Genomic DNA, 25562 nt, shown 5'->3' with positions numbered 1-25562 from the left:
GTGTCTCCCTCTCCCTCTGCCCCTCCCATGCTTGCACTCTGTTTCTCTCTGTCTCTCAAAAATAAAATAAAATAAAATAAAATAATCTTAAAAGTAAGGGGGAGGGTTCATTCCAAAATTAGGCCAAGAAGTTGAGTTTAACAAATCAGAAAACATTTACAAAGCTTAGCATGGCACAAACCTCCACAAGAGCAGCAGAGAGAATCATAAATGTGGCCCCTGTTCTTCAGGAATTTATAAGAATAATGCATCAGAAAAGTAAAGGAATTAAGAGAGAATTTAGAACTTTCCTTGAATTATCTAATAGTCTGGAAGTAGGAAGCAAGAAGCAGGATTGGATTTATTGTTCTAAACTGTAGAAGATACATGATGTAAATTGCATCTTAGTGCAAGAAAGGTTGTTCCAAAAATTTGCAGTGTCCAAACACGGAACAGACCAAAGTTTCAGGTAGCAGATTTCATTCAACAATCATTCATGTATTGGGCTTCCTCACCTTTTACACACATGTGTGCTGGAGTGATGAGGTTCATCAGTCCACAAGACACTTTCTTGTCCTCTGTGGGTCACAACCTTGGAATGCATCATCTATAGATAATTATTTGACATGGATATTCTGGAAAGATACAGCAGTATTCTTTTTTAATACCTTTTCAGAAAACAAGGCATACATATACAAAACAAAATATCAGCTTTAGATTTAAATTAAAGGTCAAGACAGCAGCAAGCAGAGAGAGATATTGACCAGGAGGACAAAAGAAATGTGCTTTGATGGTTCAGAAATATTGCTTAGGACCAGGGGAAGGTTTGAGAGAAATCTACACAGAGTTAGAACTTAGACAGTGAGCCAGGACATGTCAGGGAGAATTGGGCAGAGGATCATTTAGGTAGGGTAGTGCTTGGAGTGTTCAGAGATCAGGAAATGATTCAGCTTTACTGAATAAAGAGTTCATAAAGGCAGCTGTAGAGATAAATCCAGGTTGTAGGAAAACTTGAACAATGTCAGCTTTTCCCAAATTTCAGGAAATCATGTCATTATGCCATAATCTTTATGACTTTTGTATTAACCATATACCATTTATTACTTACTTGGTAATCTTTTAAGATAAATGGACATCTTTTATGTTGCCACATCCTAAACTCTTTTATCCATGGGTTTATGAGTCATGAATTATCTAATAAACATGATAGTAAATCTGTAACTATTAAAAGTATTTATCTGTATATCTTGCAAAATCAACTTGCTTACTCCTCATGGAGCATGGACCACATTTGGAGAATTAATGTTTTAAAATAATGGAAAATGACTGACTCTTTTGGAATTTAAGTGACGTTAACAGGAGCTGGACTTCAGAGAAAACTCATTTGGTGGCTACATGTTGAATGAACAGTTTGGCCATTGTGGGAGATAGGAAGATCAGTTAAAAACAGAATCTGGTTTAGCATAAACAATCAGGACAGGAAGAGATATTTATTTTTTATTTATTTATTAGTGTTTATTTTTGAGAGAGAGAAAGAGAGGCAGATAGACAGGCAGAACATGAATGGAAGAGGGGCAGAGAGAGAGGGAGACACAGAATCCGAAGCAGGCTCCAGACTCTGAGCTGTCAGCACAGAGCTAGACAAGGGGCTTGAACTCACTGACCATGAGATTATGACCTGATCCAAAGTCAGATTCTCAACTGACTGAGCCACTCAGGTGCCCCAGGACAGGAAGAGATGTTTAAATTTTTTTTAACATTCACTTATGTTTGAGAGACAGAGATAGACAGATCATGAGCAGGGGAGGGTCAGAAAGAGAGGGACACACAGAATTGGAAACAGGCTCCAGGCTCTGAGCTAGTTGTCAGCACAGAGCCTGATGTGGGGCTCAAACCCACGAACTGTGAGATCATGACCTGGGCCAATATTGGACACTCAATTGACTGAGCCACCCAGGCACCCCAGGAAGATAAGTTTAAAAGAAACTTTACAATGAATTAGATGTGGGAGCAAAGGGAGAGGAAAATGTCTGAGAGTCCAGTAAAAAAGATGATGACACCTATATCTAATATTTTTAAAATAATTAGCTTTTTAGAGGCACAAGAAAATCATTTCGTGAAAATGAGGTTTTGGATGATATACTAGTACAAGTATTTAGGGAAGAGGACTTCATTTAAAAAATTGGCAGATGTTGGTGCCTCGGTGCTTCAGTCAGTTGAGTGACCGACTTTGGCTCAGGTCATGATCTCGTGGTTCATGGGTTCAATTCCTGTGTTGTGCTCTGTGCTGACAGCTCAGAGCCTGGAGTCTGCTTTGAATATGTGTTTCCCTCTCTCTCTGACCCTTCCCTGTTCACATTCTGTTTCTTTCACCCAAAAATAAATAAACATTAAAAAAAATTTTTAGGGGCGCCTGTGTGGCTTAGTTGGTTGGACATCCAACTTCCGTTCAGGTCATGATCTTGCAGTTCGTGGGTTTAAGCTCTACATCGGGCTTTGTGCTGACAGCTCAGAGCTTGGAACCTGCTTGGAATATGTCTCCCCCTCTCTCTCTCTGATCCTCCCCGACTCACATTCTGTCTCAAAAATAAGTAAACATTAAAAAAAATTTTAATTGGCAGATTCTATAAAGATGAAGAAATTGCATGACCTGAAGCTTAGATTCTTGGCTTTCAGCATGTGAACTCTACAGCATTAGCCAGATTGTGGTGAGGTCCAGAGACTCAACTCCCGGGGCACTCCTTAACTTACTGAGCATGTTATAAGCCGTGTCTTGCAAAGTGGTCAGATAACGTTCCTACATCACAGACTACTTTACAGTCTTCCCAAGGGAAACTAGCAACTGTGCTTCCTGCTGAAATGCCTTTAAAATGCAAAAATTGAGGGCCACGGATATGAACCCAATCATAAACATGCATATCTATTCTCCCTTGGCATTTTGTGAGCTCTGTTGAAACTGAAGCTTGTCTTACGCTCTGTTCTGTATCTGTTACAGACACAAATATAAGTTCTTAACAAATTGTTGTTATGCCGGGTGCCTTCTAGAAGAGTTGAGTGTTGGTCATATTAATGGAAACATTGAGCTACCAGGAAAATATATTTTATTTTAAAAAAGAGTTCAACAGGGGCAGCTGGGTGGCTCAGTTGGTCAAGTATCAGACTTCTTCTCAGGTCATGATCTCATGGTTCATGAGTTCAAGCCCCACATCAGGCTCTGTGCTGAAAGAACGAAGCTTGTTTAAGATTCTCTCTCTCTCTCTCTCTCCTTTACCCCACTCATACGTGTGCTCCCTCTCTCTCTCAAAGTTAATAAATGAACTTTTGAAAAGTTCAAGACCCAGTGTTTTTTGGATTGGGATGAACTCATTTGATTGCTCACTAATCTCACTTTTCGAGTTGAATAAACCTCTGACCCAGTGTCAACAAGAACATTGCACACCTGAGTCAATGTGATTTTGTACTTCTGGCTGTCAGTTTTCTTGCACAGCGTTCCTTCTTAATGTGCTGCGTAATGTATTTCTGAGAAAATATAAATAGCTAGTAGCAAGCAGGGCTTTACCAAAGAAGTTTCTCCAGGGATACCAGATACGAGAATCTGAATTTATCAAAGATCACTAAGTTTTAATGATGATTACAACCTCTTTTCCAAAATATGTGGCAATATTTGCCATCTTCATCCCGTGTGTCAGTGCACTGGACACTTTCATTGCTGCGGTGTATGAACATGCTGTCATTTTACCAAACAGGACAGAAACACTAGTTCCAAAAGAAGAGGCCTTGGTCCTGATGAACAAGAACTTAGATGTTCTGGAGAACGCAGTTCAACTGGCAGCGAGGCAGGTACTGTCCTTTCTTACACTGGCTGGGATATGGTAAAGGAAATTTGAAACTTGGAAAGAGTTTGGAATTCATGAAAGACTTTTTTGCTCATACTTGTTTCAACCAGGGTGCACATATCATTGTTACCCCAGAAGATGGAATTTATGGCTGGGTTTTCACAAGAGAGACCATTTACCCCTATCTGGAAGATATCCCAGACCCTAAGGTGAATTGGATTCCATGTACAGATCCCCAGAGGTAACGTCTTTACCCTTTGATTGCTGGACAAAAAATTGTGATGCTGTAAAAATTCATTAACCTTGACTTGTATTCTTTTCTGGTAATCAGCTCATGGCTCTGGACCCACAAGCCTCTTCATGATGTGTGCCATCTGGCATGGCTTGAGATGATGATTCTTGGTCAGTTATTTATTGTGGCTTTCTTTAATGAATAGTCTGTGTATAAACAGTTTTTATAATAAATATGCTCCGTTGGGTTTCAATAAAGTAAAAATTTGTCATAGCTAGGACTTCTATTCCTAAATAAAGTAAGTTAAATCATGAATATCTGCCTCCTTTGCAGGATTGGTAAAAAGAGAAATGAACATGTTTTCATAGAGCTCTGATATCACTCTCATTTGCAGTGTGATGAGTATGGGAGGTGGAAATCCCACAGAACTTGAAAAAGGAAACATTGTTTCCAAAACCACAATGTACCACCTCCTAGCTGTGTGATGTGTGGCACCTAAATGCTTCATATCTCTGTTTCTTTGTCCATGAAACTGAGATAATAACATTTCCTGTCCTGCTTCCTTTACAGAGTAGACAAGAGTTTCAAGGGAAGTGATACATGTAGAATCTAAACACGATTGTGCTGCCTCCAATGTTACCTGTCTCTATTCCCTTTTTTTTCACAAAGAGAACTGGATCTGAACATCTTTGTTTTCTTGTTTTTGAAAATTTAAGCAATTATTAATAGCTATAGTTTAGGTGTACCTTTCTAATGTCTACTTTATTTTAGAAAGACAGAGCATGAGTAGGGGAGGGGCAGAGAGAGAGGGAGACGCAGAATCCAAAGCAGGCTGAGCTGTCAGTACAGAGCCTGTCTTGGAACTCATGAACCATGGGATCATGACCTGAGCTGAAATTGGACATTTAACCCACTGAGCCACCAGGTACCCCATTTAAGCATAACTTTCTTAGGTAAAATCTGTATAAAACATAAGACACATTTATGAAATTATTTTAGGTGGGTTGACTTTTTAAAATAGTTTATATGTAATTCCTTTAAAAGGCAAAAATCTATGCATTAAAGAGTAATTTAATTTGCTAATTTAAAAAGCTTTTAGACGTCTTATTTATTTTTGAGAGAGAGGGAGAGACAGAGAGAGAGAGAGAGAGAGAGAGAGAGAGAGAGAGAGAGAGAGAGACAGCATGAGCAGGGGAGGGTCAGAGAGAGAAGGAGACACAGGATCTGAAGACAGGCTCCAGACTCTGAGCTAGCTGTCAGCACAGAGCCCCATGTGGGGCTCGAACCCATGAACCATGACATCATGACCTGAACTGAATTTGGACAGTTAACCGACTGAGCCACCTAGGGGACCCTTAATTTGCTAATTTTAAACTTGCACGCATCTGTTTCAAACTATATTGTACAAGAAAGTGAATGTCTTCAATAATTTTGACATTTGAAACCGACTAGGGAGTCAAGTCCAATGCCATAGCGTAAGAGCTCTACTGTGTAAACCAGTCTCACCCCAGGAGTTTCACCTTTGAAAAACAATCTCTGAGTGTACATCATCTGTGTCTACAGTAACAACGTTAATATTAACTAATGTTTATTTGATCATGAGATTTTTTTCCAGAGCAGGAAGGACTCATTATTTGCAATAATCCAAGAGGCTGATATTAAAATTCACTCGATTTGCTTGGGCTGATAATACTGACTTTTCCAGGGGAGAGAGGTCCTGAAGCCTGATAATTAATCTCAGATGAATTATTTTAAGTTGGGAAGGTGACTGATGAAACTTTATTGAGTGCTGCAGAGATTTTTTCAAATGGTAAGCTTTAAGCTCTGACTTATATAAAGAGGAATCCAATATTTAATACAATGGTAATAGTATAATGGTAATATTGGTTAAAGAATGCACCATCTCTTCCCTAGTAATATTTATACCTAAAGGGAATAATAGAGGGCCACATGGTCATCCTTATGAATTTAAATACTATCCTTTAGAATACTGACATGTCTCATACATCCTTGGGCTTTACCCATGAGGAAATAATAGAAGATATTAAAATGCCCTAATTGTTTAGCAGGAAGAAAGAAAAGAAAGAAAGAAAGAAAGAGGAAAAGAAAGAAAGAAGGAAAAGAAAATGGGTGATAGTTTTATTGAAGGTCTTAATGAAATCAATGTTAGCTATGTTGCCCTGTTTTTCCTGAGAGAAAAAAAAAAAAAGAAAAGAAAGAGAGAAAGAAGGAAAGAAAGGAATGTTATGAAACAATAGTCATAAATCTATCCTTTCTCTTCAAAGCCTGGGTCAACTGATCAACTGTAGAGAGGCTCAGAAATGATGGAGAGAACCCAAATGGCTTCTAGAAGCAGTAAATCCAGCAGTTTCATGGGTTGTCCCCCTATAGTTCCAAAATCATGATGGCCATTACTTCTTTATGAAGCATCTATGTGGTTCCAGGAAGTGTACCTGGTATATATACATATTTTCTCCTTCAATTTATAACTATTTCCATTTTTCATATCAGGGAAAAAGGAAGCTTGTGGTATCATATTGGTAATTAGCATGGCAGGAAATCAAACCCAGCCATTTCCATCTCAGCTCTGATAACTGAGTAGACTCAGAGGACCTGGATGCACCATATTGTATTTGAAATCATCAGTGACCAGTGAATCCACTCCTTTGACAGAATGTTCTGGTTGCAAAAATTGTTATCTTTTCTGCATGTCTGTCTCTCTATAACTTTAGTCTTCATACTGCCTTTATTCTTTTATATATTATAATTGTGTATGTATGACTCACCTCCTTCAGATTAGACCCTTTCAAATATTTGAAGCCACCTGTCATTCCACCTATTTTATCTTCTCAATCCCTTCTTAGTTCTTGGTTAATGTCCCCAATCTAGATGGATTTGGCGTTACTTTGAGAAGCAATTTCATAGTCTGTATTTGTCTCAGAGTTTCTCATGAACACCCTCTCAGGCAGGAAAAAAGCAGTTATGTTGTATTGACAGATAAGGAAACTGAGCCAACTGAGTTAAGTCTTTTCTTTCTTTCTCTCTTTCTTTCTCTCTCTCTTTCTTTCTTTCTTTCTTTCTTCCTTCCTTCTTTCCTTCCTTCCTTCCTTCCTTTCTTTCTTTCCTTCTTTTTCTCTCTCACTCTCTTTTCTTCCTTTCTTTCTCTCTCTCTTTCCTTTTTTTCTTCCTTCCTCCTTTCCTTTTCTTTCCTTTCCTTTCCTTTCCTTCCCTTTCCTCCCTCTTTCTTTCTTTCTCTCTTTTTTCTATTTTTCTTTCTTTCTGTCATTCATTTGTTCTTTTTTCTTTTCTTTCTCCTTCCTTTCCTCCCTCCCTTCCTTCCCTACCTCTCTTCCTCCCTCCCTCCTTCCCTCCCTCTCCCTTCCTACCTTCCTCTCTCCCTTCCTTTCCTCCTTCCTCCCATCCTTCCTCCTTCCCTTTCTTTCTTCCTGAAATATTTCAAGTACATAATGCTACATTTGTTCTCTATAGAAGTTGATTGACATATGACCAACTATTTACTGCTTCCTAGTAAGACTATGGCTAGAATTATGGAAAAGATCCTTGCCATTAGAAGAGAGTGTTAAATTTCAAGCCCTTCATTTGCCTGCCTCGAAACACTTTACAAAAGAAAGCTTTCCCTCTCTTTCTTTTCTTCCTCCACCATCTTTCCAGTGCTTCAGTCTCACACTGCAATTAAGAGTCTGGCACATTAAAATAGGTTAGCCTTCAGGGGAGGTGGGGGGATGGGCAAGATGGGCAAAGGGGAGTGGAGGGCACAGGATTCCCTTTATGGAATTAATTAGTCATGGAATGAAAGGCACAGCATAGGGAGTGTAGTCAATGGTATTGTCATGATGTTGTATGATGACAGATGGTAGCTACACTGGTGGTGAGCACAGTACAACACATAGAACTGTCGAATCATTATGCTGTACACCTAAAACTAATGTAATATTGTGTGTCAACTATATTTCAATAAAAATAAAATAAAATACGTTAGCTTTCATTAGGATGAAGATTATATTGCATGTGAAATTTTAGATCTTTTCTGATTTGATTCTTAACCTAGAGCTTAGCTTGTGTTCTAAGTAATGGGCAAATAAAGTATCATTCTGGAAGATTAGAAATCACTAAAATACAGTAAGTTTAAGGCAAGATTTGTTAAATCAGGTTTGGCTACACCCCAGTGCAACAAAGGCTCAGCTGCATGGCCAAGGACAACTCCATTTACATTGTGGCAAATATTGGGGACAAGAAGCCATGCAATGCCAGTGACCCTCAGTGTCCCCTTGATGGTCGTTACCAGTACAACACTGATGTGGTGTTTGATTCTGAGGGTAGGCTAGTGGCACGTTACCATAAGGTAAGAATTTCTTCTTTTGTTTGTTTGTGGTATGTGTTACACTTATTTGTTGAACATGGCTAAGAAAATTTTTATGAATGCATTTCTCAATCATTATGCTTCAGTTGAAAAGGGAGTTTCATTTACTTTGGTTTCAAATAAGGGTTCTAAGTTTGAATTAATCATAAAATAGAATTTGGCAGAATATTGAATGTGTTAATAGTCTCACAAAGATGTTAATAGTCTCTGAGAAAGAAGGAGAAATGCTGTTTTGTACATGATTTAATACCAGAGTTAGTTTTTTGGCTCAATTCATTAACATTCATAACATGATTAAGTTTTAGTCATTCATTCCATTAGGACTCTTTTCCTTTCTTTCCTTTCCTTTCCTTTCTTTCCTTTCCTTTTCTTTTCTAAATTTAAGTAAGCTCTATGCCCACCATAGTGCTTGAATTCATGACCCGACAATCAAGAGTCACATATTCTACCAACTGAGCTAGCCAGGCACCCTCCATTAGGGCTTTTTTGATTTCAACATTAGAAATCCCCAAATGAAATTTACTTAAAAAACCCTACAGAATTTTCTTACATACCTGGAAAACTATCAATCATAGGAAGGGTAGGTCTAGTTTCAGATGTAGTCTGTCTCTTCGAGGCTCAAAAGACATCGGCCATTCCTCCAGCTCTCTTCACCTTCGTTACAGCTTTTACTTGGGCTGTGCTTTTAGAGGCCACGTAGTGCTTGATGTACTCACATTCTATAGCAGCAAAACCCAGAGAAAGAGTGTATTTGTTTACTCCTAGTAAACTTGCAAAAGCCTCATCCTGCCTTGACTCCAGTTAGGCTACGTGCCTTGCCTGAGCTGATCCATGTAAGACGAAGGACAAGCTGCCACCAGAGTGTAGGGTGGAGGAGGGAGCAATCCTCACTGAAGAGGAGGGGGTACAGCCAGGCCACACATGTGTACACATTAAGCCTAATGTGCATAATGTAGCTGAGCAGGTACTCTTGACCAGAGACAAAGTGGAGTTTTGGAGCAATAATCGAGCTGGAAAAAATTACCACGGGCTTACTGATGAACAAGTTTGGGTTATTACATTGCTTAAATTCACTTTAAATGTACTTCACTTATATAAACTTAGCAGTATCAAAAGGAGATATGACACAGTGAATTTTATTAACGTGTGTTAGTCTTCATACAGGCAGTATTGTTGGTATTGAAAGAATATAGTGATAAAAATCTGAAATTTATAAGATTCAAATTATCATCCTGTGATGCTAAGGCAAATATTCACCTTTTAAATACCATTTGTAGATATGATTTCATTCATTAGTTGTGAAAGGGAGAAGTGTTTTGATTAACATCATAGTAATAAAACTCCTAGGCAGTGGTATACTGGGTGTGATTTATCCAAATCTATGAGTCATAGTTTTAAATATGCACATCAACATGGATGGGAAAAATTTTTATGGATATGAAACACCTCTTCTTGGTAGTTTTCTTATGAATGTTCTCCTTCTTTGCTTTTTGTTAACAGTACAATCTTTTTGCACCCGAAATTCAATTTGATTTCCCAAAGGATTCAGAATTTGTGACTTTTGAGACCCCTTTTGGGAAGTTTGGCATTTTCACTTGCTTTGACATTTTTTCTCACAACCCGGCTGTGGTGTTGGTGGATGAGTTTCAGGTGGACAGTGTTCTGTACCCCGTGGCATGGTACAACACGCTGCCCCTTCTGTCGGCTGCTCCCTTCCACTCCGCGTGGGCCAGAGCCATGAGAGTCAACCTGCTTGCTGCGAATACCCACAACACCAGCATGCACATGACAGGTAACTCCCACGTGTCCTGCAGGGAGCGGCTGTGACAATCTTAGGAAGTCCTCATTGATTTTCAAGCCACACTTTTCTTGAACAATTCTCTTATTAACCCTAATGTCACAAAATTAATAATAGCACGGGTTTCTGTCCCAACAAGTTTTAAGGACCATTATCCCCATGAGTACAAAAGGAGGTAAACTCTATTATCTCAATTTCACATGAAGGAACATTGGAGTTAAAGAGAAGTCAAGTCACATAAACAAAAACAAACAAACAGACAAAGCCAGATCTAAAAGACTTTGCTGCCAGCATCCATCATTAATAATGAAGTAAATCTCTGGGGTTAATGCGATAAAATCATTTTAGATTCAACCAGGTCTTTAGAGTTTATCTTTCATCACATCCATGTTTGAGGTAATACAAGCTTCCCTCTTAACTTCTTGGTTATTCGTTGATCCAGATGAAGAAACTTAAGCAAAAATAAATTAGATAGGTCAACAGAGAGCTAAAATTATTCTTTGTGCTTGGGGAATTTTCTAGTTGTTGTTAAGTTGGTTAAAAAATAGGTAGTTTAAGTAAAAAAGAGAAGTCACCCAAGCCAATTGATAATTTCAGTGCAAGCAGAACCTTATGGAGGACACAGAGTCAAATTGGAACTATGTCACACTAACAAGCTATCTCCTTAAGTATCCTGAAAGTGCTCATGCTTTCTTAAAGCAATATCTAATTTCTCCAGGGAATAATTCTATGAGTTTGTGACCATGCAAAATTTGCAACCAATATTTGCGTTACCTTGTGTCGCTGTAGGGAGTGGAATCTACACGCCAGAAGGGGTCAAAGTGTATCACTATGACATGGAAACAGAGAGTGGCCAGCTGATGCTGTCAGAACTGAAGTCCCGGCCTCGAAGCGAACCCACCTATCCTGCAGCTGTTGACTGGAATGCTTATGCCAGAAGTGCCAAGCCATTCTTGTCTGAACAGTCAGATTTTCCAGGGATGATTTATTTTGATGAGTTCACCTTCATTGAGCTTAAGAGAAACATAGGAAATTACACAGTTTGTCAGAAAGACCTGTGTTGTCACTTAACTTACAAGATGTCTGAGAAACGAACAGATGAGGTGTATGCACTAGGTGCTTTTGATAGACTGCACACAGTAGAAGGTCAATATTACTTACAGGTAAAAAATACTGACATAGGTCAGAATGAATTGTTCATTTGCTTTTCGTCTACATCATTACTGTATTTCTTTTAAAAAAGTATGCTGGTTTCAGTTACTTGGTAGCACATTACATTTATCACTGACATTTCCCCCCAGAACACTTTACTTGTTTAGTCTTAGCAAGAACAAAATTTCTTCTCTTGGCTGCAAGGTAAAACATAGAGCAGGTGGATTGGTTCTCAGCCAAACGGATTCACGTTGAAAAGGCTGTAATCTCCATGCATTCGCATTTTGTGTCAGGTTACTTTATTTATTAATTTTTTAAAGAGTTTATTGTCAAATTGGTTTCCATATAAAACCCAGTGCTTCTCCCCACAAGTGCCCCCCTCCATGACCATCAGCCCCTTCCCCTTTCCCCCTCCCCCTTCAGCCCTAGGTTCCTTTTCAGTATTCAGTAGTCTCTCATGGTTTGTGTCCCTCTCTCTCCCCAACTCTCTTTTCCCCTTCCCCTCCCTATGGTCCTCTGTTAGGTTTCTCCTGTTAGACCTTTTCACAGATGACATGATACTCGACATGGAAAACCCAATCGACTCCACCAGAAGCCTTCTAGAACTGATCAATGAATTCAGTGAACTTGCAGGGTACAAAATCAGTGTACAGAAAGTGGTTGCATTCTTATACACCAAGCAACAGAAAGAAAAACCAAGAAACAGATCCCATTCACAATTGCACGAAACATCATAAAATACCTAGGAATAAATGCCATGTTACTTTAGAGCAGTGCTTTCAAACGGTCTTCAACAGGAGTGAGAATCGGAAGTTCATTTCACATAGTGATGCAGTGCAGTCAAGGTGTGTGAGTATAATTTAAACAAATATTTTACTTATTAATTCAGTTCAAATTAGAAAAAGCCATACTTATGAGCACTGGCAGTCTGACTTTTAAAATCTAATTTATTCCATTTCACTTTATTAAGAGAGAGAAAGATCATCCCAACCTATTGAACTGATTTAGGATTCACTAATAGTACATGACATCCAGTTTGAAAAGACTGCTTAAGAGGTGTAGGGCATAAATCCAGGCCAGCCCAAGAGGAGCCATTTGGGCATGAAGATTATTGTGAGTAAAAAAGCAATCAAAAGCCAGAGAGTCAGAAAAAGCTCCTGACCCCCCGCCCCCACCGCTGTTTATAAGAATTTAGATAGAGGATCTGCTTCAGGAAGACAGCTACCAGCGAAGATAAGGAAGATAATGATGTCAGGATGGGAACTAGGTGTGGCAGACCAGGAGGGACCTCACAACGCCTGTTGGATCAAAGTCCTCCATGTCCCTTTGTTTCTAAGAGGCCCAGAAAACATTTGTTTACCAAATGCTTATTCTTTCTCATCTTCCTGTAAATTGCATTCCTTCCCTTTGAAGTCCCAGACCCCTATGCCCTTCTCCCTATTCCAGAATGATATGCGCAACTCATTTGGCCTGTCTTTGGAATTTCCATGTCTGTGTGGATTCCCATTCACACAAAATTAAAGTTGACTTTCTCCTGTTAATCTGTCTCATGTCCATTCAGATCTCAGTCTGACTAGAAGGACCTTGAGAGGACAGGAAATTCTTCTTCCCTGACAGATGCAACTTAATAATTCTTCCTCTAGTCCTTGAGATTGTGTCTTTCATGGAGAAATATTTCCAAGATTTCTGACTACTTCTCTCTCCTTTGCCTACACAGATATGCACATTGCTGAAGTGTCAAATCCCTGACTTGAGAACTTGTGGGGAGCCCGTGGGGTCAGCTTTCACCCAGTTTGAAGAATTCTCCCTCAGCGGCACATTTGCAACACGCTATGTTTTCCCACAGATCATTCTCAGTGGAAGTCAACTTGCTCCTGAAAGACATTATGAGGTAGGAGGAATTCAGGATCATCCATTTCTTTGAACAGATGGGGTAGACTGGCATGAAAATCTTTGAAATTATTACACAGCGTTGCAGTGCTGTGGTTCACATCATATAGGCAGAATTTAAAGACATGGGAAGCTTTAATATGGAAGAGAGGTTGTGGGTTCTAGATGTCTTTAGGCTGTGACAGAGAACTTGGGGTTCACTTTTTCTACATAAATGTGATGCTGAGATCCAAGGCAACAGTAAGGTTATAGAGAAATAAAGATATTGATTGAGGGCGATGGCAGCTAATGTTTTCTTTATTTGCATGGTGTGGAAGGCCCAAGGTCAACGCATTAAATAATGCACCTACAGCTTATTTCATGGGTATGTTATTTTGAGTTGCTATAATGCAACAATAATGATAGTAATAATAATAGTGTTTCATGAGGTAAAAGACTTTTTTTTATACATCATCTTTTTTAACCCCCTGTGCAATAGTTTATGTGCTGGCACTTTCACCCAAATCTCTCTGCTATTTGACCTTTAGATCTGACACGTGGGTCTGCTGACACCAAATCCCGTGTGCCTGTTACTATTTCAGAGTGATGATGTCAAAGAAGGCCTCTGGGCTGGAAACCAAAGCTCTGCTATGGAGTTAATCCTTTGCTTTCCTTGATCAGGTTTCACGAGATGGCCATCTGAGAAGCCGAAGCAGAACCCCTTTGCCTGTCTTAGTTATGGCCCTGTACGGAAGAGTGTTCGAGAAGGATCCTCCGCGCTTAGGGCAAGGGCCCGGGAGATGATAAGGATCCCCTTCCGCTGGCACACTTTCAGGATTACCCTGGCAAAGAGAGGGAGAGGGAAAACAAAAGCTTCATGTCTGTTTAGAAGAGATGTCCTAAATTGACCGAAGCAACAGACTTAAAATTTAAGAAGCAATGGATGTGTTTTACATTATTTTACATATTTCTGTATCTGACATAACACAAACTCATTTACGGGAGCTGCATGTGTGAGCCATGTAGATGCAATGTAGGTATATGTAAGTGTATGTATGGGTAGTAGAACATACAGACAGTCAAATGGAAGGGGACTTAGAAAACTCCTTTTGCGTTAACTACTCTAATGTATACAAATGTTTTTCTATCATTTGTAAATGCACAGGGGGCACATTAAATATGCAGAGGGCTTTTGGTCCTAGGTAAGATTTAGGAAGTTAAAAAAAAAACAAGGACATCTCGTAAAGTAATTATGAATAACTGTTTAAAAAATTATGAATAGCTTTTTAACTGATTATAATTCTCCTGTATCTGTTTAGTATACTCTTAAGCTCTATTTGTATGAAAATCAGATCCTTAGAATGGAAATAAAAAAGAAAAAAATGATCTCCTTCAGACCATACCCTGTTTCCTTCTGGAATTATTCTATTCTAAAATGTATTCATTCCTGATTAAGCCTCCTGGATCCTCAGATTTGTTGCAGTCTGTGCGACCCTGGGAGCTTCCTTAGAAAGGACCACGCTGTCACCTTTTCCCCAGTTACCCTGTCCTGGCATCCTGAGCTTTTTTTTTTTTTCCCAGCCGGTCACTGATTAACACTGGGAAGAAATACACTGGAGAGCAGGGAGTTTCTGGTTCATGCAGGAGTGGTTGAGGATCACGCTGGGTTGGGGACATCTTTTTCACACAGAAGATGACAGTTGCTCTCTTAGATTTTTCCCAGATGTTTATTTCCATTCCATTTAATTCAACCTAGTTCCAGGAAGCTGGAGATACTCTGGGCAGCAGACATGCCCTTGATCTCTGCTCCCACCATGTCTGGATTTTCTCTCCAGGGGCTCTGACATTCAGATCCTAAGATTGTACCAGCGCCCCAGACTCTTCTATGTGTGACATGGGCATCTTCTGTCCTAATGGTCTTGTGCTGGCTTTTTCTAGGCTTCTTTCCTCTCTTTCCTAGACAGTTGTCTGGTGACCGCATTGCTACCTGGTGGCCCCAGCCTCCTCACCACCCTTCATCCCGTGCATCTTATGTAAGTGACCTCTGCCCCCTTTCTACAACACGAGGACTGCGGAATCACCAGATCCTCTTGAGTTTCTTGGCTCCTACTCTCCTACTCACCATGACTCAACAAGCAAGCGGTCTCTCTGCCAGTTGTTTTGATCCTTATCTTTTAATGGCACTTGTGTTTTATTTCCTTAATCTCTTTTGCCCCTCTCCTGTCTCCCCCACCTCTCACTGTATGTACCATGACTTATAAATGAGGAGCTCTGATAGACTCAGTCCTCAGAGCAGCGCCTTCCTCATCTAAATGGTTTTTCTGGAGAGGGAAATCATTCTCTGGCTTCAGCTAGTATTCCTGAGTCAGCAGAGTACAATTCGCAGGTGAGCAAAAATTATTTTTTCTTTTATGGGAGCCAGTTTAAGCCACAGAATAATGGTTAGGACTGATATTTTAAGAAAAATGTTTTATTAAGTTCTGTGACTAAATATATATATATATATATATATATATATATATACATATATATATATATATATATATATTCTCACAATGTAAGTAATTCTATCAATCAGATTCATGTCCATAGAAAGTTGAAAGTGTTCTAGTCAATAAATATTCAATAACAAAAATTCAATGGAGTAGATTTAAAGATCAAATTGGCTTTATTCAATGATTCATGAGGTCAGCAGCATTTCATCTAATGAGGAAAAGAAAACTCCATTGAGGTTTAGAAAAGGGAAGGCTTTTAAAGGCAGAGAGGGAGAGGAAAAAGAAAAATTATTATCAAGCAATGTACTATTTTATTCAAGGTGGCTCTCCTAAGGGAAGTTTAAGGATTAATTTCTAGTATGGCCCAGGAAATTTCACGCTGTCTGGTTAAAGGTCACATTTCTGTGAGAAGTTGAGGCTGCCCATTAGGTTAGGTAGTAAGTCTCTGCGGGGTTTAGAATAAATGATTCCATTTTAGGCCTGCTGTCTTCTTTTTAACAATATTAATGGGGCATCTGAGTGGCTCAGTGGGTTGGGCATCCAGCTTCAGCTCCGGTCATGATTTCACAGTCTGTGAGTTCGAGCCCTGCATAGGGTTCTGTGCTGTCAGCCCACATCCTGGAGCCTGCTTTCAATTGTGTGTCTCCGTCTCTCCCTGCCCCTCCCCAACTCATGCTTTGTCTCTGTCTCAAAAATGAATAAACATTAAAAAATTAAAAAAATATATTATTATCTAGGCCTATATACTTAGTAGCAACACAGAGACAGATTTCTTATCTTTTTTCAAAATAACACACTGTGACTGACTCGGATCCCGCTTCTGATCACCACCTACAATTCTGACACCCAGTTCTGATGTGGGGGAGCTGGTTCCCTCACCCTTACGCAGTTGCCTACCACCAGCTGGAGGTCCTACAAGTCAACTAGATTCTGAGTAGGTATCTCTATACCTAGAGATAGTGTTGGGTCCCACAAATGAGGGGCTTAGCTCCACAAAACTGCCCTTTCCCCACTTCAGATGTCAAGCCCCAAGTGTCACCTGTGCTTCTGACTGACTGGTTATACAATGGAGGGTCCAAGGACGCCCTCCTTCAGTTTCGTTAATTTGCCCTAGTGGCTCATAGGACTCAGAAACATTTTACTTACCAGATTATCAGTGTTAAAACACAAAATTCGACCTAGTTAATTTGAAGATCTAATTGGTTTTGTGAAATGATTCATGCATCAGGCAGGCAGCATCCCATTACAAGTGGAGGGAGCTTCCCTGAGCTAAACAAGAGAAAGGTATTTAAAGGCAGAGAAAGGGCATTAAAAAAAAAAAAAAAGGAAGGAGGAGGAGAAGAAGAAGAAAGGAATTTATTAGCAAGGAATGCATTGTTTAGGCCACGTTTCTTTCATAGTAAGTAGCACTTACTACTCCACTCCTGGTCTAGAATTGGCCAGGAAATTTGATGTTGACTGGTTACAGGTTACATGGGGTAACATTTGGGGTGTTGCAATTACAGTCAGTTTACATAGTATGCCTTGGTTTACTTGATAGGTTTTTGGGATTATGATGGGGTGGTCCAGAGCCAATGACCAAGGAAGAATTCTTGAAGACATTTTGGTGCAAAAAGGTGATCTTATTAAAGCACAGGGATAGGCCCCTTGGTAGAAAGAGCTGCGCTGGGGTTGTGAATGGTGACTGACTATGTAGACTTACAGGATCCTGTGCATTGGGATGTTAAACCAAGATTCCCTTGTGCCCCTAGCAAAGTGTCATCATTGAGACAACTGAGCTTCTAGCGAAGGTCACTCTGCCTGTTTCAAGGACTTGTCAATGGGCTGTAGGCAGGAAAGGAATTTACTTTTTCATTTGCCTTTGTTTCCCACATTACCATGGCAAGCACTTAAACCCCCTTCCATCTTGATGAGAGTGATATTAGAGCTCGAGGAAACAGTCTATAGGTTTCTGGAGATGAGTCTATGGATAAGATGGCCTTTTCCTTGCAGTTTACTAAGTTATCTGTAAACTGGAGGAGACTCCTGTCCTGTGTGACCATGATCTTTATCAGTCAACCACTTGCTTTATTTCCTTTCCTCCGTTCTTGGGCAGCCAGGGGTGTTTGAGAAACAGAGGTCATATCCCATCTGGTGGTGGTGGGGGTTCTGTTAGCTTGTATTTTGCCCTCATCTTGCCCCATGCTCCCTCATCACACTGATTTGAGGCCTTAAGTGATCCGATTTGGGACTCGTGATTTTCTTTTTAACAATCCCCTCCCCTTGATCAGACTTTCAGCTTAACTGAGAGATGTGATCAAAATTTAAGGCATTAATCTCACTGGTCTGAGCATTCTTGAAACTTCTGTTGATTCTTTGCATGGCATTCACAGGTCATGACTTTTTCCTTTATCTCTGTGATATTTGCAGATTGTGAATTTAGGTTTACGTCCTGTAAGTCAGTCATCCATGGTTCCTTTGCTGATGCATCTACAGCTCTTGAAAGAATATAATGGACCAAGAAGATTATTATGATTACTATAAGTGGGTTAATTCTCAATGTTTAGAGTGCCCGTTGAAGCCATGGTCCCTCCTGTAGGATCATTGAGCACAATAGTCAAGAAAGAATTCTTGAAACAGTTTTGGTTCAAAAAGGTGCTTTTATTAGAGCAAGTGGCAGGACCCATGGGCAGAAAGACTGCACTTGTGATTGTGAGATGTGACTGATTATACATTTTGGAGTTTAACATACAGGGATTCTGTACATTAAAGAAGACGTACAGGATCCTGGAGGTCTCACTATCATCAAGCTAAGGTTGCTCTTAGTCTCTAGCAGAGCATTAATATTAAGGCAACTGTGAGTTCCTTGAGGAATATCACTCTTCCTGTCTCAAGTGTTTATCAATGGACTGCAAGTTGTAAGAAAATTTAATTTTATTTACATTTCTTTTGCCTTTGTTCTTTTCAATACTCCCTCCCCCCTACTCCCCTCCCACCCCCAAACAATTTTGACCCTTAAATCTTTAAGATTGCTGAGGTGGAAGGTCTTGTCCTCTGTAACTTTTTCCTGTGTAGAGATGTCCCTACCTATGAGTCAACATTGGTCAGTTGGGAAATTTATATAAAGGAATTATGAAAGGCAGAGGCATCAAATCCAAGGGAGACAACATAAATGAATTTCCTTGAGTAGAAAGGATCATGTGTCAGCTTGAAGTTATGGAAGTGAAGGAATTTAGTCACTAGGCAGGGAGGCACCAGAAGACACCACAAATTAAGATTTATATTATTATGAGAAAAAGAAGCCTAAAAGAGACCTTTGGTCATCAGCTAAAAGTTTCCTTCAGTCCAGGAGTTTAAGCAATCATTAAAGGAGAAAGAAGGATTCTGTAAAGTGCCAATTGGGGATTCATATCTTTTATGGTATGTAAATGTGATCTTGTTACATTTTTATGATCATTTGGAATATATCTTTTAAAAATCTGGAGTATATACACTACATTCCATTTTGATAAGGGCACATGTAACTACTTGTGCAGCTGTTAAGACATGTAAGGCTATCTAATTTTGACATGACATTACACATCTGTTTAATGTCAGCCTTGAGTAAGGAAAAACTGTTTTGTGAGTCATTTAGTGCTTTTACAGTTTATTTATTAAGGGTTTCCATATGCCAAATTACATTCTCTAGTCCCATTGATGGAACAAAGATGGACATGATTATATCGGTGAAATATTGATCCTGTCTATTGTTGTTTTAAATTTTGAAGATTATCCAGGGTTGTGATGGTTTTGATAATACATCCATGAATCCAAGCAAAACTCAAGGCACAAAGACCTACTACCCATCCCCTATTACCCATCCTGGAGGAAGTTAGGGTCCTAGGTTATATCAACATAAACATCGGATTCCATTTGGAGTTGCCATCTAATTCTGGTCTACCTTGTCCAATCAGTAGCAAACCAATCAGAAGCAAACCAATCAGTAACCTGGGATACAATGAGTTGAGAACATATTTCTATAGAAAGCCATCTCAAATGTCATGTGCTATTTGTCCAGGTATTGTATGTATGCTTTTTTTGTTTCCAGTGTAAATTTGCCTTTTGACTGAGTTGTCTAGTGAAGGGGTGTGATCCAAAAATATCCATCCCAGATTTGGTATATATACCAATCCTGGGTAAATTGATAAGTAGAATTTTGTAATATAGGTATTCCTTGACAGGCATTAACTAGTGGACTTGTGAATTCAATTAAAACCTTGATAGTTTTAGGGTATGAAAAAGTTTGGTTACGACCCAGAAAGTTTTATGTCATACTGATCAAGGGCCAAGAAGAAACATTATGTCTATTGATAGAATTATCACAACATATGCTAGTGTTAGGATTATGTATTACATCTAAAACATAAATGTATAAGGAGTGCCAATCAGTGCCTTGAAAAGGGGAAGCCCATCAGGGTAATCCAGAGATGTTTTATATGGGCAAAACTCCACATATTCAACAGTCTGTTTGTTTGATTCTGAAGTCCAGTATAATGTTGTGCCTATTGCAGAAAGGAATTGTCTATTAAAATTGGTGAACAGAGAACAAAGAGAAATTAAACCACCTTTGTCATCATTTGAGATCTTCTACAAGTCCACAAGAGTAAGAAATCACGTTAGTTTGTTCATTGTTTCCTACGAAGGAGTTACAGGTGTTATTCTACATTTTTGAGTCCAAGAAGAGTGTACCTTTAATTTTATTACAGTGCAAATATATAATATGACCTGATATGGACTTGGGGTTTAAGTCCTATGCTATGTTTGGCTTCCAATCTGTTAAATAAACCATGTCTCTGGGGTTTGCATGGGGTAAGCTTTTGGTCATAGTTAAATCAGATTTGGGGAGCATGCATTCAGTATATTTATTAAGTAATTTATGAGTTAAACCAGCATCAAATGAGTAATTTAATAAAGTATTATAGTCTTCATCTAACAGCAGGTCCACTGTAAGAAATGGTTTTCTGTATAATAACTCAAAATGGCTTAGTTCTATAGGCTGTTTTGGAGTAGTCCTCATTCTGAGAAGTCCTATCAGTAAGAAAGTAAACCAATTTTCCTAGATCTCCAGTCTAAATTTAGCAAGGTATTGTTTTAAAGTATGATTAGCTTGGGGCACCTGGGTGGCTTTGTTGGTTGAGCATCCAGCTCTTGATTTTGGTTCAGGTCATGACCTCAAGGTTTGCTAGATAGAGCTCCATATTGGGCTCTGCACTGACAGCATGTAGGCTCAGTGGGATTCTCTCTCTCAATCTCCCTTACTCTGTACCACTCCCGCTCATGTTCTCTTTTTCTCTCTCTCTCAAAAAAAAAAAATAAACATTAAAAAATAATTGAAGTATGATTAGCTTTCCCTACCTTTCCAGAGAATTGTGGATGCCAGGCTGAATATAAAAAATGTATAATTTTTAAAGCTCATGCTATTTGTTGAGTTATTTGTGCAGTAAAATAAAGGCCACTGTCACTTCGAAGGGATAATGGAAGGCCAAATCTAGGAATAATGTCTCACATCAGTACCTTGGTCACTTCTGCAGCTCTTTCAGTTTTACATGGAAAGACCTTGACTCATCCAGAAGAAGTATCAGCAAACACTAGTAGGAACTTACAGCCTTTGCAAGGAAGCATTTGTGTGAAATCAAACTGCCAGTCCTTTCCTGGGTATGTTCAAGTCTTCAGACTAGTTTAAAAGACTCCACCTTCCAGATTTACGCATGGACAAACAATACAGGATCGACAAACCTATTTCATAGTAGTTGTTAAAATTATTCCATAATATAGACACATATGTATATAATGGTTATTTTATTTTTCAGAGAGAGAGAGAGAGAGAGAGAGAGAGAGAGTGAATGTGAGCGGAGGAGGGATAGAGAGAGAGGGAGGCACAGAATCTGAAGTAGGCTCAAGGGTCTGAGCTGTCAGCACAGGGCCTGATATAGGGCTTGAACCCATGAATCACGAAATCATGACCTGAGCTGAAGGTCAGACACTTTACCCACTGAGCCACCAGGTACCCCAATCATCAAATATATTTTTAATTAAATGTTCTAAAGCACTTTTGCCCAAATAAGTAGCCTGCTGTAAACCCTCTACCACTTTTCACTGGGTTTTTTTGGCCATGAAGATTTTTCTCTTGTTATTAATAAGTTAGTCCTATGTATTTTTTTTTAAATATCCTCATTCCTGGACTATGTGAATTTCTTGGTCTGAGTAGACTGGAGTTATGGATTTATTAGAATTAAGACTGATATATGTTCCTTTTGTGCTGCCTGCTTGGCAGCATGATCTGCCAAATTGTTTTCTTTAGCCTCTAAATTCATACCCTTCTGATGTCCTCTGCATGAATTACAGTTTCCTCCTTGGGGAGGTGTACAGCCTGAAGAAGGGTGATTATTTCAGGCCCACATTTGATGGTAGAATTATGTATGACTTGATAAAAATCTCCTTCCTTCCAAATTGCCCCATTGACATGTAGCACCAGGAAAGCATATTTAGAGTTAGTATAAATATTAACTTTTAAGGCTTTTGCCAATTGAAGAGCTTGGGTAAGTGTTATTCATTCAGCCTTTTGGGCAGAGGTACTCATTGGAAGGCTTTTGCCTAAATGATCTTAATTAAGATCACTATAACATATCCAGCATTTCTTTCTCTCTTATTCATGAAGCTACTGCCGTCAATAAATCAACCATCATCTGCATTTTCAATAGGGATATCTTTTAAGTCTGGTCTGCTAGAATAAACAAGTTTGATAATTTCTGAGCTGTCATATTCTAGTGTAGAAGTCTTATGGTCAGGTCCAGAAATCAGGTAGCTGGGTTTAAAATTTGACAGGTTTAAGTATTACTTTAGGATCATCTAAAAGCATAGCCTGGTATTTAGTAAGTTGGCTTCCTGTTATCCATTGGTGGCCTTTGGTCTCTAGGACACTCTGGGCCTGATGTGAAGTCATCACTGTCAAGAACTGTCCCACAGTAAGTTTTGAAGCTTCTTCCACTCAGAGGGCTATTGTAGACACTGCTCAAAGACAAGATGGCCACCCTTGTGTTACATTCTTAAATATTTTTGAAAAATAGCCCACTGGTCTTATTTTACTTCCTAATTTCTTGATAAGGACTCCCAAAACTTATCCCTATTTTTCTGCTACATAAAAGGAAGTGATTTTTCTAAATTTGGTAAAGCAAAACCTGGGTCTGACAAAACCTTAGTTTTTAGTGCTTGAAAGGCTGTCTGCTGGGCTTTAGTCATTCGTCATACTGGTGTGGTTAAGAGCCCAAATCCAGGAATCCATAGGTGGCAAAAACTTCCCACGTCTAGGAAAGTATGGAGTTGTTTCTTGTATTGGGGGCTCAAAATCTAATCTGGCCCTTTTCCTGTCAGTAAACAGTGTCCAATGACTTGGTGTTAATACATATCCCAGATTTGTACTTTTTGTTTAGATATTTGTGCTTTCTTACGGAAGATGCAATACCCCCATCTGCCAATAAATTAAGCAAGATTATAGAATTACTATCAGACATTTCTTCTGTGGGACTGCAGTTTAGAATATAATCTACATATTACATTATTATTCCTTGAGGGGAGGGTATATCACAAAGGTCTTTGTGTTGAGGGAAAGGCTTTCTCTAAACCCCTGCATCAAAACTGCCCATGTTGATTGAGTAGCCTGTGGGCTTAAAGGTGAGGTCCATTCAAAAGCAAATAGTGGCTGTGATTTTGCTCTCAGAGGGATGTAAAGAAGGTGGTTTTTATTTTATTTTTTATTATTTTTAAAAGTGTTAACTTATTTTTGAGAGACAGAGAACATAAGCAGGAGAGGGACAGAGAGACAGAGGAGAGACACAGAATCTGAAACAGGCTCCAGGCTCCAGGCTCTGAGCTGTTAGTGCAAGGCCCGACGCAAGGCTCAAACCCACAAACCACCCAAGAATCACCCATGAACCACCCACGAACCACCCATGAACCACTCAGGAACCACCCAGGAATTACCCAAGAACTGAGCTGTCAGCACAGAACCCAACGCAGGGCTCAAACCCACAAATTGGGAGATCATGACCTGAGCCAAACTTGAATGCTTAACCAACTGAGCAACTCAGGTGTCCCTTAAAAAAACAGCTTTTAAGTCAAGTTTTGTAAACCAGTTAGCATCACCAGGGGCCTGCATGAGAATAATATATGGATTTGGCATTATGGATAAAAAGGTAAAATTCTTTCATTTATAGTCATACCTTTCAATAGCTCCCATTTGGTTTTTTCACTGGTAAAATTGGAGTATTATAAGGAGATGGATGGGTCTTAAAATATCATGCTGGAGAAACTTATCAACAAATGTTTGTAACCACCTTTTGCCTCCAGCTTTATGGGATATTATTTATGAGGTATAATTGTTGAGTCTTTTTAAGGTCATTTCACCCGGTTGGGCTTTAAGAGCCCATCATGGGACTTTGCAATCCCAGACCTGTGGATTTACGTTCTTCCAAATATTAGAAGGGATATCAAGGTAAGGTTTTAATTCTTCAAGTGTTAAAGAGAATAAGCCATCCTCTTTAGTAAGAACAAACTGCTTCCTAGTTTATACATTAACTCTCATCCAAGAAATGGAGTGAGACAAGACAGAAGGACTAGAAAAACATGAATAACCAATTGACTTTTGTATTTACAAGTTAAAGGCATTGTCTGATAGCATGTTTTGGTTTTCCCTTCTAGACCAAAAATTTTATGGTTAGAAATACCAGTAGGGCCTGAGTGCTAAATAAGAACAGAGTTAAGTGTCTTTTCTCTCAATAAGGAAATTAATAAAATTACCTTCCACATCTAGTGTGACCTGGGGCTCAGTCTTCCTGATATCAAAGGGAGCCAGACGAGCCTCAGATCTTCACCATGTGAGTTCTTCATATTCTTGCACTTGTGCAAGGAAGTAGGTTCTTGTCTTCTTCTTTCTCTGGAGATGAGGATGGTCTCTATTCCAAAGTCCTTCTTTTTCACAGACAGGACATGGCCCTACTGGAGAGCATATGTTTGGACATTCCTTTCTCCAGTGTCTGATCTGGCCACACCTCTAGCATAGGATATTACCTGGTCCTTTGTCTGATATCTGCTTTTCCTTTGGCTCCTGGTCAGTCTGGGATTATGGTGAATCTGTGATAGTTGAAGCCAATATGTGAGCCTATATTTTTCCTTGCAATTTAGCACTCCAGTCCTTTTCCTGTCTTAAAACTATACTGCTATTATTAAAAACTCCAGTAACCCTACCACAAGAAGCAAGAAAAGTCTCATATACACAACTTAACCTCACACCTAAAGGAGCTAGACAAGGAACAGCAAATAAGACCTAAACCCAGCAGAAAGGAAATAATAAGATTAGAGTGGAAATAAGTAACATAGAAATGAAAACAATAACAAAACAAACAAACAAAACAACAGTAGAACAGATCAGTGAAACTAGGAGCTGGTTCTTTGAAAGAGTTAATAAAGTTGATAAACCCTTAGCCAGATTATCAAAAATGAAAGAGAAAAGACCCAAATAAATAAAATCATGAACAAAAAGGAAAAGATCACAAGCACCACCACAGAAAAATAATTATAAGAAAATATTATAACAAATTATATGCCAACAAATTGGGCAATCTGGAAGAAATGGATAAATTCCAAGAAACATACAAATTCCCCAAACAGGAAGAAATAGAAAGTTGAACAGATCCATTACCAGCAAATAAAGTAATTACAAATTTCCCAAGAAGCAAAAGTTCCGGGGCAGATAGTTTCCCAGAGGAATTCTACCAGACATTTAAAGAATGCTCCAAAAATCAAA

The 25562-nt window shown here is 39.1% G+C and overlaps 1 protein-coding gene across 1 annotated transcript; it reads left to right on the top strand.

Annotated features, from left to right (window-relative positions):
- Positions 1-3606: 3606 nt before the first annotated feature.
- Positions 3607-14051, top strand: LOC115296559 (vascular non-inflammatory molecule 3). Its single transcript, XM_029945020.1, has 7 exons — positions 3607-3819; positions 3926-4056; positions 8218-8410; positions 9929-10220; positions 11016-11389; positions 13096-13269; positions 13929-14051. Exons 1-7 carry the CDS (start codon positions 3607-3609, stop codon positions 14049-14051), a joined length of 1500 nt encoding a protein of 499 aa, XP_029800880.1.
- Positions 14052-25562: the final 11511 nt, after the last annotated feature.

This window comes from Suricata suricatta, chromosome 7 (genome assembly GCF_006229205.1).
Source record: "Suricata suricatta isolate VVHF042 chromosome 7, meerkat_22Aug2017_6uvM2_HiC, whole genome shotgun sequence".
Taxonomy (NCBI): domain Eukaryota; kingdom Metazoa; phylum Chordata; class Mammalia; order Carnivora; family Herpestidae; genus Suricata; species Suricata suricatta.
Note: the sequence above shows the minus strand (reverse complement) of the source record. Positions and strands in the feature narration are given on the sequence as shown.

Excerpts from the sequence above, each read along its gene's own strand:
- LOC115296559 (XM_029945020.1), top strand. The coding sequence starts at position 3,607 with ATGATTACAACCTCTTTTCCAAAATATGTGGCAATATTTGCCATCTTC. Across the intron at positions 4,057-8,217 it reads CCATGTACAGATCCCCAGAG|GTTTGGCTACACCCCAGTGC; the intron begins GTAACGTCTTTA and ends TTGTTAAATCAG. Across the intron at positions 8,411-9,928 it reads TAGTGGCACGTTACCATAAG|TACAATCTTTTTGCACCCGA; the intron begins GTAAGAATTTCT and ends TTTTGTTAACAG.